Source organism: Hemiscyllium ocellatum, chromosome 24, assembly GCF_020745735.1.
Source record: "Hemiscyllium ocellatum isolate sHemOce1 chromosome 24, sHemOce1.pat.X.cur, whole genome shotgun sequence".
NCBI classification, from domain to species: Eukaryota; Metazoa; Chordata; class Chondrichthyes; order Orectolobiformes; family Hemiscylliidae; genus Hemiscyllium; species Hemiscyllium ocellatum.
In genome coordinates, this window is record NC_083424.1 from 7,834,240 (window position 1) to 7,848,055 (window position 13,816).

General features: G+C 43.4%; 1 protein-coding gene across 1 annotated transcript in view; it reads left to right on the forward strand.

Moving 5' to 3' along the window:
• The window catches only part of trmt2a (tRNA methyltransferase 2 homolog A), a 40,747-nt gene that overhangs the window by 17,155 nt on the left and 9,776 nt on the right, over positions 1–13,816 (forward strand). The window contains exons 5-8 of the mRNA XM_060843413.1: positions 445–559; positions 1,568–1,683; positions 3,139–3,250; positions 8,371–8,493. Coding sequence (XP_060699396.1) covers positions 445–559; positions 1,568–1,683; positions 3,139–3,250; positions 8,371–8,493 — 466 coding nt within the window. The remainder of the gene's footprint in view (positions 1–444; positions 560–1,567; positions 1,684–3,138; positions 3,251–8,370; positions 8,494–13,816) is intronic.

The window sequence follows — 13,816 nt, forward strand, 5'->3', positions numbered from 1 at the left end:
CGGAACCAAATAAATTTCAGAAGGCGCAGTACAGCAGTGCTTCACAGGAGGCTCCACAGCACTGAAGATGTCACTTAGGCAGGGGACAAAACTTGTGCAAATCAACTTCCCAGGTCGCCAAACATACTAACAACTATGGCAACCAGCACCTGAGCTACAAATCTTTATGCAAAACTTGAATTCCAGATGACTGCAATCATATGATATAGAAGCAGAAACCGATTGTAGTAATCCATTCAAGTAGAGTCACCATTCAGATTAGTTTTAGCCAGTTTGCCACTGTGGTTGTAAGCTGTCAGAAAGGGCATTCGCAGCAAATTGGATTGTGCTGAAATAATTCACATTCAGGCTGCTGATGAAGCCATGAAGAGAGACCCTCGTTTTCCTAAACCCTACTTCATTTAAATGTTAATCATATTTCTGACATTTTTGTTTTGTTTGCAGGTTATCTCCTTATTCTGTGTATTGCCCAGAAACGTATGAAGGTCACTGGAAGCAGTTGACTGTACGCATTACTAGAGCCAAGCATATCATGGCTATAATCTACTTCAATCCTCAGGTACTGTTATTAGTAATTAAGTTTTTAAAGTTCATTTGTCTAATACTTTTATGCCTCAGTATTAATGAAGAGAAACTGGACATAGATTGCTTTGAATTTTTCTGCGTAATCTTGAAAACATGGCTAAACTGTTTGAATAATTGTTAGTGTTGGTTATCTATGTTTTTATTTATCATGTCTTATACCTGCTTGTTGGTAGGAAAATGCCTTCAGTCTCAAGGTTTGCTGCAGTGATAGTTTGACTTGTGAATGTTGCCCTGGCTCTCTGAATTATTAATAACATCACACTCATTTCAAAACAGTTTTACAAAATCTTCTCTGGGGCTGTTGTTGACTAGCAGTTCTAAAGCATGAAACACTATAACAAAGAATAGAGAATTGTTATTGTGCTCTTTTAGTGACTGCTCATGGCTTAATTTCTATGAAACTTCTGTTTTCAGGAAACAGATATATTGGCATCAATTGTCAAGATAGATTCAACCAATCGTTTTTTTCTTCTGCATTATACCATTTGAATTTTTAACCCCCAGTAGATTTTAAGTAATACTTGAGAATCTGCTATAAAACATTAACACATCTCTTTTGACAGTAGTGGCTGTGTCGGCATATATGAAGATTGCTTACATCGTCTGAATTTCTAGTTTATTACACACTGAAGCACACTGTTTTTGAAAGTGAATTTCTCTTCCATTCTTCCTCCATACCCGAGGATTGCTGTATTCTTACTCAGTCTTGATCTAGTCCAGGCCCTACAGCTTTGAGCTGACTGAGTGAGACAGTGAAAAGGTGTTACTTGCATTTTTTCAACATTTGAACAGTGATCTTGATGAAATTTTAGAGATTTGTGACTGGGTTTTGTGTTTTCTGTACAATTATATGCATTGCACTTAATTTTGAAACTTGGTTTATGTTGCTTCTTAAACTTGCACAATCATTTTCTTCCTCTTTTGTTTGCTGAAGTGTCTTTTCAGTCCCTGTTTCTCTCTCGCTCTCTCTCTCTATTTATAGAAACTAACTAAACCAAAACTACAAGAACTGCAAGGTGAATTAGCCAAATATTTCACAGAAGGCGATGGGAAGGATTGTGGAGTAACCTCGCTCTATTTTGCTGAAGAAGGTCAAAGGTAAGGAATTATCCAGATTTGTAAAGTTGTGCTTAGCACCAAATTCAATGGATGTCAAAATTTCTTATTACCTGATTCTCAATCCACCCAGACTGCTGATTCATTCTTTTATATCATCAAATCACAAAAATACAGGTGCAAACAAAAATTGGAGAGGAATTAAAGATACATTTTAATAGACTAAAAGCAAGAACAAGTGATGAAACCAGGGAAGTGGAAAATTTAGAAAAATAACTAGTTAGGAAGGGAGTAAAAGGCTGCCAATCAGCGGAAAAATGAGTCAGTCCAGTATCATTAAATTATACAATAATGCAGCACAGTGGAAGACCATTCAGCTCCTTTAGTCTGTGCTGGCTCTTTAGAAGAGCAATACATTTGGTTCCCACCTCCCCTGCTTTGGGCTTTTTTTAATACCCAATTTATCCAACATTGTTCAATGGACGATTACTTTAATTATTGTGGTGTCTCATTCTCTCAATACTGAAAATCAGTTTCACTTTAAGTTCATAAGCAGAAATCCTGAATTTAAGTCCAAGGTGCTGTTTGTAAATGTACTTATTCCCCAATCACATGGTCCAAGGAAAGTCTTCCAAGTTGAGAGATTTTCTGCATAAGGAATACTAGTGTGACCTTTCCAAATTTATTTTATCCACTTTCTAAAAAAAAAACTCATCCAACTAGACATATTGATTATCTGTATCTGTGACACCTTCAATTGTAACCCATTTAATTCACTAGGAATTAACATGTGATTGCATAAAACCTATCCTTGCAGTTTGAATCTTCAATCTATCCATGTTTTTCATAATCCATTGGTATAATTCAGGATATGGCACTTCAAATTACAACAGGCCTGAGTTGTATATTTTTAAAGTTTTTAATAGGATATTGGTGTCACAAGGGAACATCTGTTGCACATTCCTTCCTAGATGCCCTTGAGTGGCTTGCTCACATTGTTATGCATCTGGAGTCACGTATGCCAGACTGGGTAAGGAAGGCATATTTCCTTCCCAAAAGGACATTAATGAACCAGATGAGTTTTTCAATGATGGTTTTATGCCATAATGATATGGTATAGATTTCAATTCCAGGTTCTATTCATTCATTTAATTTAAATTCCACTAACTTCCATGATGGAATTTGAACACATTCCAGGAGAATGGTCGTCAGGCTACCATTTGAGGGAATGGTGTCCTCATCAGACATTGAGTAATCATTCAGTAATTTGCTGTTTGTGGGACCCCTGGCTGCAAATTGCTCACGTGACAACACTGAATGTTTATAAAATGCTTCAGATAACGGGATTGTTATCGAAGTGCAAATTCTTATTTCGTAAACAGTTATTTGTCAAAATCTTGAACTGATATAAATACATTTGTTTTTTAACCTGCAGCCAAAGCTTTAGAAGCAAAACATCATTTTTGAATCTAAGGTTTTTGTTTTAAATGGTTCCAGAAAATCTCCCAACTTGGAAGACTTGCCTTTGGACCATGTGACTGGAGAGAAGTACATATACGAAGAGCTCCTTGGACTTAAATTCAGGATTTCTCCTCATGCATTTTTTCAGGTGAAATTGATTTTCAGTATCTGAGAGATTTGTTGAATTTGAACAAGGCAAATCAAGGCAGGACTCAGACACTTAATGGCAGTGATCTTGGGGACTGTTGCTGAACAAAGAGATCTTGGGGTGCAGGTTCATTGTTCCTTGAAGATAGAATCACAGGTAGAGATAGTAGTCAAGAAGGCATTTGATTTGCTTTTCTTTATTGGTCAGAGCATTGAGTATAGGAGTTGGGAGGTCATGCGGCTCTAAAGGACATTGGTTAGGCCACTTTTGAAATACTACAAGCAATTCTGATCTCCCTGCTATAGGAAAGATGTTGTTAAATTTGAAAGGGTGCTGAAAAGATTTACATGTTGCCAAAGAGGACTTGAGCTGCAGGGAGAGGCTGTATAGACTGAGGATACTTTTCCTGGAGCTGGACGCTGGGGGATGATTTTATAGAAGTTTATATAAGCATAGATAGGGTGAATAGCCAAGATCTTTGTTCCAGGATAGGGAGTTCAGAATTAGAGGGCTCAGGTTTAAGGTGAGAGAGGAAAGATTTCAAAGGGACCTAAGGGGCAACCTTTTCATGCAGAGGGTGGTGCGTGTATGGAATGAGCTACAGGAGGAAGTGATAGAGGCTGGTACAATTACAACATTTAAAAAGCATCTGGATGGGTAAATGAATAGGAAGGGTTCAGATGGATATGGACCAAATGCTGGCATATGGGACTAGATGAATTTAGAATTTCTGGTCGGCATTGACGAGTTGGACTGAAGGGCTGTTTCTGTGCTGTACATAGAGTCATAGAGATGTACAGCATGGAAACAGACCCTTCGGTCCAAACCATCCATGCCGACCAAATATCCCAACCCAATCTAGTCCCACCTGCCAGCACCCGGCCCAAATCCCTCCAAACCCTTCCTATTCATATACCCATCCAAATGCCTCTTAAATGTTGCAATTGTACCAGCCTCCACCACATCCTCTGGCAGCTCATTCCATACCCGTACCACCCTCTGCGTGAAAAAGTTGCCTCTTAGGTCTCTCTTATATCTTTTCCCCCTCTCACCCTAAACCTATGCCCTCTAGTTCTGGACTCCCAAACCCCAGGGAAAAGACTTTGCCTATTTATCCTATCCATGCTCCTCATAATTTTGTAAGCCACTATAAGGTCACCCCTCAGCCTCCAACGCTCCAGGGAAAACAGTCCCAGTTCAGCCTCTCCCTGTAGCTCAGATCCTCCAACCCTGGCAACATCCTTGTAAATCTTTTCTGAACCCTTTCAAGTTTCACAACATCTTTCTGATAGGAAGGAGACCAGAATTGCATGCAATATCCCAACAGTGGCCTAACCAATGTCCTGTACAGCTGCAACATGACTCCCAACTCCTGTACTCAATACTCTGACCAATAAAGGAAAGCATACCAAACGCCGCCTTCACTCTCCTATCTACCTGTGACTCCACTTTCAAGGAGCTATGAACCTGCACTCCAAGGTCTCTTTGTTCAGCAACACTTCCTAGGACCTTACCATTAAGTATATAAGTCCTCCTAAGATTTGCTTTCCCAAAATGCAGCACCTCGCATTTATCTGACTTAAACTCCATCTGCCACTTCTCAGCCCATTGGCCCATCTGGTCCAGATCCTGTTGTAATCTGAGGCAACCCTCTTCACTGTCCACTACACCTCCAATTTTGGTGTCATCTGCAAACTTACTAACTGTACCTCTTATGCTCGCATCCAAATCATTTATGTAAATGACGAAAAGTAGACAACCCAACACCGATCCTTGTGGCACTCCACTGGTCACAGATCTCCAGTCTGAAAAACAACCCTCTGTCTTCTACCTTTTGAGCCAGTTCTGTATCCAAATGGCTAGTTCTCCCTGTATTCCATGAGATCTAACCTTGCTAATCAGTCTCCCATGGGGAACTTTGTCAAATGCCTTACTGAAGTCCATATAGATCACATCTACTGCTCTGCCCTCATCAAACGTCTTTGTTACTTCATCAAAAAACTCAATCAAGTTTGTGAGACATGATTTCCCACGCACAAAGCCATGTTGACTATCCAGAATCAGTCCTTGCCTATCCAAATACATGTACATCCTAGCCCTCAGAATTCTCTCCAACAACTTGCCCACCACCAAGGTCAGGCTCACTGGTCTGTAGTTCCCTAGCTTAGAACATAGAACAATACAGCAGAGAACAGGCCCTTCGGCCCACAATGTTGTGCCGAACATTTGTCCTAGCTTAAGCACCTATCCATGGCTTGTCCTTAGCACCCTTCTTAAACAGTGGCACCACGTTTGCCAACTTCCAGTCTTCTGGCACTTCACCTGTGACTATCGATGATACAAATATCTCAGCAAGAGGCCCAGCAATCACTTCTCTAGCTTCCCACAGAGTTCTCGGGTACACCTGATCAGGTCTTCGGGATTTATCCAACTTTAACTGTTTCAAGACATCCAGCACTTCCTCCTCTGTAATTTGGACATTTTGCAAGATGTCACCATCTATTTCCCTACAGTCAATATCTTCCATATCCTTTTCCACAGTAAATACTGATGCAAAATTTTCATTCAGTATCTCCCCCATTTTCTGTGGATCCACACAAAGGCCGCCTTGCTGATCTTTGAGGGGCCCTATTCTCTCCTTAGTTCCCCTTTTGTCCTTAATATATTTGTAAATACCCTTTGGATTCTCCTTAATTCTATTTGCCAAAGCTATCTCATGTCCCCTTTTTGCCTTCCTGATTTCCCTCTTAAGTATACTCCTACTGCCTTTATACTCTTCTAAGGATTCACTCGATCTATCCTGTCTGTACCTGACATATGCTTCCTTCTTTTTCTTAACCAAATCCTCAATTTCTTTAGTCATCCAGCATTCCCTATACCTACCAGCCTTCCCTTTCACCCTGACAGCAATATACTTTCTCTGGATTCTTGCTGTCTCATTTCTAAAGGCTTCCCATTTTCCAGCCGTCCCATTACCTGCGAACATCTGCCTCCAATCAGCTTTTGAAAGTTCTTGCCTAATACCATCAAAATTGGCCTTTCTCTAATGTAGAACTTCAACTTTTAGATCTGGTCTATCTTTTTCCATCACTATTTTAAAACGAATAGAATTATGGTAGCTGGCCCCAAAGTGCTCCCCCACTGACACCTCAGTCACCTGCCCTGCCTTATTTCCCAAGAGTAGGTCAAGTTTTGCACCTTCTCTAGTAGGTACATCCACATACTGAGTCAGAAAATTGTCTTGTACATACTTAAGAAATTCCTCTCCATCTAAACCTTTAACACTATGGCAGTCCCAGTCGATGTTTGGAAAGCTAAAATCCCCTACCATAACCACCATATTATTCTTACAGATAGCTGAGATCTCCATACAAGTTTGTTTCTCAAATTCCCTCTGACTATTGGGGGGTCTGTAATACAATCCCAATAAGGTGAACATCCCTTTCTTATTTCTCAGTTCCACCCAAATAACTTTCCTCGATGTATTTCCGGGAATATCCTCCCTTAGCACAGCGTAATGCTATCCCTTATCAAAAATGTCACTCCCCCTCCTCTTTTGCCTCCCTTTCTATCCTTCCTGTAGCATTTGTATCTTGGAACATTCAGCTGCCAGTCCTGCTCATCCCTGAGCCATGTTTCCGTAATTGCTATGATATCCCAGTCCCATGTTCCTAACCATGCCCTGAGCTCATCTGCCTTCCCTGTTAGGCCCCTTGCATTGAAATAAATGCAGTTTAATTTATTAGTCCTACCTTGTCCCTGCCTGCCCTGACTGTTTGACTCACGTCTGTTCTCAGCTGTACATGTCTCAGATCGATCTCTTTCCTCACTATCTCCCTGGGTCCCCTCCCTTACTAGTTTAAATCCTCCCAAGCAGTTCTAGCAAATTTCTCAGCCAGTATATTAGTCCCCTTCCAATTTATGTGCAATCTGTCCTTCTTGTACAGGTCACTTCTACCCCAAAAGAGATTCCAATGATCCAAAAATGTGAATCCTTCTCCCATACACCAGCTCCTCAGCCACGCATTCATCTGCTCTTACCTCCTATTCCTGCCCTCACTAGCTCATAGCACTGGGAGTAATCCAGATATTACTACCCTTGAGGACCTCCTTTTTAAATTTCTACCTAACTCTCTGTAATCTCCCTTCAGAGTCTCAACCTTTTCCCTTCCAATGTCGTTGGTTCCAGTGTGGACAATGACCTCTTGCTGGCCCCTCTCCTCCGTGAGAACATTTTGCACCGTCACTGAGAGAGACATCCTTAATCCTGACACCAGGGAAACAACGTACCATTCTGCTTTTTCTCTGCTGGCCACAGAAATGTCTGTCTGTACCTCTGACTACAGAATCCCCTCACACAATTGATTTCTTACCCCTCGTTGCATTTCAGGTATTTCTCAATACCAGGAACTTGGCTGTTTGTGCTACGTTCCCCTGAGAATCCATCACCCCCTACATTTTCCAAAACAGCATACCTGTTTGAAATGGGCCTATCCACAAAAGATTCCTGCTCTAGTTACCTACCTCTCTTACCCTTCCTGGAATTAACCCATCTATGTGACTGTATCTGAGACTTTCCCCCCTTCCTATAACTGCCATCCATCACATCCTGTTGCTGTTGCAAATTCCTCATCGCTTCTATTTGTCTCTCCAACCGATCCACTTGATCTGATAAGATTCGCATCCACAACAGCATTTATGGCAGATGTAATCCGCAGTAACCCTTAAACTCTCTTTATGAGTATGACTATATGGCAATTCTTCAACTTCCATTGAAGTTTATTGGTGGGTGGGTGCATCATTCCCAGTTTGGGTAGAGAGTAGACACATGGATAACTCTAATCCACTCAAACCAGCTTCATAAACCTTGGCTGAGGAAGGAAATCAACATTGCAACCATCCTTGTGACTCTAAGATTGATAATTGCTACTGAATTAAAGACTACTTTGTGTTTTGCGGTTATGATCTGGAAACTGTTTGATCTCTTTGATAGTGGGCAAGATACCCTAGTTTGGTTGTGACTGGAGTAGTCAGGCCAAAATGGGATGTTTTGTGCTGGGAGTTTTCATGACCTAATCAATCAAATGTTATAACATGGATGTAAACATTGCTGTATTTAGGTGAACACTCAGGCTGCCGAAGTACTTTATTCAGCAGTTGGAGACTGGGCCAATCTGGACCAAGATAGTGTAGTGTTGGATGTTTGCTGTGGCACTGGCACTATTGGGCTTTCCCTTGCAAAGGTAAGTGAAAAGTTTTGTGTTGAGAAACCTTGTTGATGGTCTATTAGCGTAGGAATTCAGCATTGAAAAGGCCAGATGTGAAGTTTTAAGTTTGCTGCAAGTTTGTATTGATGGCTGTCCTGTATGGATTTGAAACTGGTACATTAAGGCCACTTTATTACAGTTTGGCCTCGGAACTGTAACTTGCAGATTCCGTAACCTTCTATGATGAGAGGTGTTGTAAGTTTAGTTAAAAAGGAAGTGGAAGCATATGAAAGATTTAGGAAACAGAAATCCCTGATGGTGGCGACGCAGGTCAGTAAAGTGGTCAAGAAGGCATACAGCAAGCTTTCCTTCATTGGATAGGGTATTGAGTATAAGAGTTGGCAGGTTATGTTACAGTTGTATAAGACTTTGATTCAGCTGCATTTGGAATGCGGCGTACAGTTCGGGTCGCCACATTACCAAATGGATGTGGATACTTCGGAGAGGGAGCAGAGGAGATTCACCAGGATGCTGCCCGGTATGGAGGGGGCTAGCTATGAAGAGAGGTTGAATAGATTAAGATTATTTTCATAAGAAACTCAAAGGTTGAAGGGGGACCTGATTGAGGTCTATAAAATTATGAGAAGTATAGACAGGGTGGATAGCAAGAAGTATTTTCCTAGAGTGCGGAACTCAATTACTAGGGGTCATGAGTTCAGAGTGAGAGGGGAAAGGTTTAGCGGAGGTATGTGTGGGAAGTTCTTTAATGCAGAGGGTGGTGGGGGCCTGGAACGCTTTGCCAGTGGAGTTAGTAGAGACGGGAACAATAGCGTCATTTAAGATATATCTAACCAGATACATAAATGGGCAGCGAGCAAAGGGATACAGATCTTTAAAAAAATAGGTGGCAGGTTTAGATAGAGGATCTGGATCGGCACAGGCTTGAGGGCCAAAGGGCCTATTCCTGTGCTGGAATTTTCTTTGTTCTTTTTTTTATGGGCAACAGGGATAATATAGGCTGGTGTGCCTTATACTGTGGTAGGGAAATTATTGGAGAAGATTCTTAGAGATAGGATTTACTTGCATTTGGAGAAGAATAGACTTCTTAGTGAAAGTTGTCATGACTTTACACAAGGGAGCTCTTGTCAAACTTGATTGAGGTTTTAAAAGAAGTGACAAAGATGGTTGAAGAGAGTAAGGCAGTAGCTGTTGTTTACATGGACTTTAGAACATAGAACATTACAGCAGAGTACACACCTTTTGGTCCTCGATGTTGCGATGACCTGTGGAACCAATTTGTAGCTCATCTAACCAACACTATTCCATTTTCATCCATATGTTTATCCAATGACCATTTAATTGCCCTTAAAGTTGGCTAGTCTATTACTGTTGCAGGCAATGCATTCCAGGCCCCCGTTAAGCTGAGTAAAGAAACTACCTTTGACATCTGTCCTATATCTATCACCCCTCAGTTTAAAGCTATGTCCCCTCGTGCTAGCCATCACCATCTGAGGAAAAAGGCTCTCACTGTCCACCCTCTCTAACCCTCTGATTATCTTTGTCTCAATGAAGTTATCTGTCAACCATGTTCTCTCGAATGAAAACAGCCTTAAGTCCCTCAGCCTTTCCTCATAAGACCTTCCCTCCATACCAAGTAACATATCACCTATGAACCTTTTCCAAAGTTTCCACATCCTTTCTATAATGCAGTAACCAGAACTGCATGCAAAACCCCAAGTGGGGTGCACCAGAGTTTTGTACAGCTTCAGCATGACTTTGTGTCTCCGAAACTCGATTCCTCTACCAATAAAAGCTAACACACTGTATGCCTTCTTAACAACCTATCAACCTGGGTGGCAACTTTCAGGGATCCACGTACATAGCCACCGAGATCTCTCTGTTCAAGAATCTTGTCATTAGCCCAGTACTCTTTATTCCTGTGGTTCCTTCCAAAGTGAATCAACTCACACTTTTTCACATTAAACACCATTTGCCACCTCTCAGCCCAATTCTGTAGCTTATCTATGTCCCTCTGTAACCTGCAACATCTTTCGGCACTAACCACAGCTGTATTGATCTTCGTGTCGTCTGCAAATTTACTAACCCATCCAGCTCATTTATAAAAATGACAAACAGCAGTGGACCCAAAACAGATTCTTCCAGTACACTACTAATAACTGAACTCAGGATGAACACTTCTATCAACCACTACCTTCCTCTGTCTTCTTTCAGCTTTCTGATCCAAACTGCTAAATCACCCTCAATCCCATGCCTCTATATTTTGTGCAATAACCTACAATGGGATACCTTATCAAATGTCTCACTGAAAACCATATACACTACATCAACCACTTTACCCCCATCTACCTGTTTGGTCACCATCTCAAAGAACTCAATAAGGCTTGTGAGGCATGACTACCCTTCACAAAACCGTGTTGACTATTCCTAATCAACTTATTCTGCTCTAGATGATTATAGATCCTGTCTCTTATAAACTTTTCCAACACTTTATCCACAACTGAAGTAAGGCTCACTGGTTTATAATTACCAGGGTGTGGCTACTCCCCTTCTTGCTATCCTCCAGTCTTTTGGCACTATTCCTGTAGACAATGACGACATAAAGATCAAAGCCAAAGGCTCTGCATTCCCTCCCCGGCTTCCCAGAGAATCTGAGGATAAATCCCATCCTGTCCAGGGGACTTATCTATTTTCATACTTTCCAGAATTGCTAACACTACCTCCTTGTGAGCCTCAATCCCATCTAGTCTGTAGCCTGTATCTCCGTATTCTCCTTGACAACATTGTTTTTTTCCAGTGTGAATACTGATGAAAAATATTGATTGTGCTTCTCTTATCTCCTCTGACTCCACACACAACTTTCCACTTCTGTTCCTGACTGTCCCTAATCTTACTCTAGTCTTTGGTATACCCATAGAAAGCTTTAGTTTTCCTTGATCCTATGTGCCAGTGTCGTCTTGTGTCCCCTCCTGGCTCTTCTTCGCGTTCTCTTTAGGTTTTTTCTGGCTAACATAAGCTGCCTTCTTTCTCTTGACAAGAGATTCAACTTTTTTAGTAAACCATGGCTCCTTTGCTTGGCCACTTCCTCCCTCTCTATCAAAGACACCCAGTAGTTGTTCCTTGAATAAGCTCCATATTTCAATTGTGCCCATCCTGTGTAGTTTCCTTCCCCATCCTAAGCATCCAAAATCTTGCCTAATTGCTTCCCCCCCCCCCTCCCCCCGCAATAACTCTTGCCCTATGGTATATACTCATCCCTTTCCATTGCTAAAGTGAACCTAACCAAATTGTGGTCACTATCACCAAAGTAGGTATGTACAACAAACATTTATCTACCCACCTCCATAACCAGCACCCTTCAAACATTCCAGAAGATTCCCCCGGTCTCTGGAACTGCTTGGATGCCATTAGCCATGCGGCTGGTGCAGTTGCCACCCCCACACTGATTGATGATGTCCCTTCCGCCCCCATCATGGCCACTCCCACAACCACTTCCGCCCCTCACAATTCCTCATGCATCACATGTGACATCACTTCCGCCCCTCACATCATCGCTGATGTCATACGCTCAGTGACTTCCGCCACCCCTACTGCCGTGTCTGCCACCACTTTGGTCCGCACCAACGCCACTCACCAGCATTCTGCTGACACACCCCTCACATATCCCGCTGTCACCATTCATGACCCCCAGAACCCTGAGGGGAACACCACCCCTGCTCATGACTCCACCCACATTCCCCCACCATCACACCCACTCCAGTTACTGGCTCCGCCCCATTCCCAGCTCCACACCCACACCAGATCCCAGCTCCCAGCCCTGCCGAGTTTTCACCATCCCTCCAGACCTTCCTCTCACTGAAGACGAACGATCAATCCTCAGCAAAGGACTCCCCTTCATCCCCCTCCGTCCACGCATCAATGGATTTAATACATGCCGTGACGTTGGACACTTCTTCCGCTGCCTCCGCCTCCGAGCTTACTTTCACAATCAGGATTCCCGCCCACCTTCTGAGGACCCCTTCGCCCACCTCCAACACATTGCATCCACCTGGACACCCCATGCTGGCCTATTACCTGCCCTCGACCTCTTCGTTTCCAACTGGCGCCGGGACATTAACTGCCTCAACTTGTCTACCCCCCTCCCCCACTCCAACCTCTCACCCTCACCACGCGCACCCCTCCAATCCCTCTGCTCCAATCCCAACCTTACCATCAAGCCACCAGATAAAGGGGGCGCAGTGGTAGTCTGGCGCACTGACCTCTACACCGCTGAAGCCAAACGCCAACTCGAGGACACCTCTTCCTACCGCCCCTCGACCATGACCCCACCCCCCCATCACCAATCCATTATCTCCCAGATCATACAGAACCTCAGGAAATCTTCCAACCTCGTAGTCCGGGAACCCCGCACTGCCCGGTTCTACCTTCTTCCCAAGATCCGCAAGCCTGACCACCCTGGCCGACCCATTGTCTCAGCATGCTCCTGCCCCACTGAACCCATCTCTACCTACCTCAACACTGTCCTATCCCTCCTAGTCCAGAAACTCCCCATGTACGTTCGAGACACCACCCACACCCTCCATCTCCTCCAAGATTTCCATTTCCCCGGCCCCCAATGCCTCATCTTCACCATGGATATCCAATTCCTCTACATCACCATCCGCCGTGACCAGGGCCTCCAAGCCCTCCGTTTTTTCCTCTCCCGACATCCCCAACAGTACCCTTCCACTGACACTTTCATTTGTTTGACTGAACTGCTCCTCACCCTTAACAATTTCTCCTTCGAATCCTCCCACTTCCTCCAGACCAAAGGCGTAGCCATGGGCACACGTATGGGCCCCAGCTATGCCTGTCTTTTTGTTGGCTACGTAGAACAGTTGATCTTCTGTAATTACACCGGCACCACTCCCCACCTCTTCCTCTGCTACATTGATGACTGCATTGGCGCCACCTCGTGCTCCCGCAAAGAGGTTGAGCAATTCATCAACTTCACCAACACATTCCACCCTGACCTTAAATTTACCTGGACCATCTCTGACATCTCCTTCCCCTTCCTGGACCTTTCCATCTCCATTAATGACGACCGACTTGACACTGACATTTTTTACAAACCCACTGACTCCCACAGCTACCTGGATTACACCTCTTCCCACCCTACCTCTTGCAAAAATGCCATCTCGTATTCCCAATTCCTCCGCCTCTGCCGTGTCTACTCCCAGGAGGACCAGTTCGACCACAGAACACATCAGATGGCCTCCTTCTTTAGAGACCGCAATTTCCCTTCCCAAGTGGTTAAAGATGCCCTCCCACGCATCTCGTCCACATCCTGCACCTCCGCCCT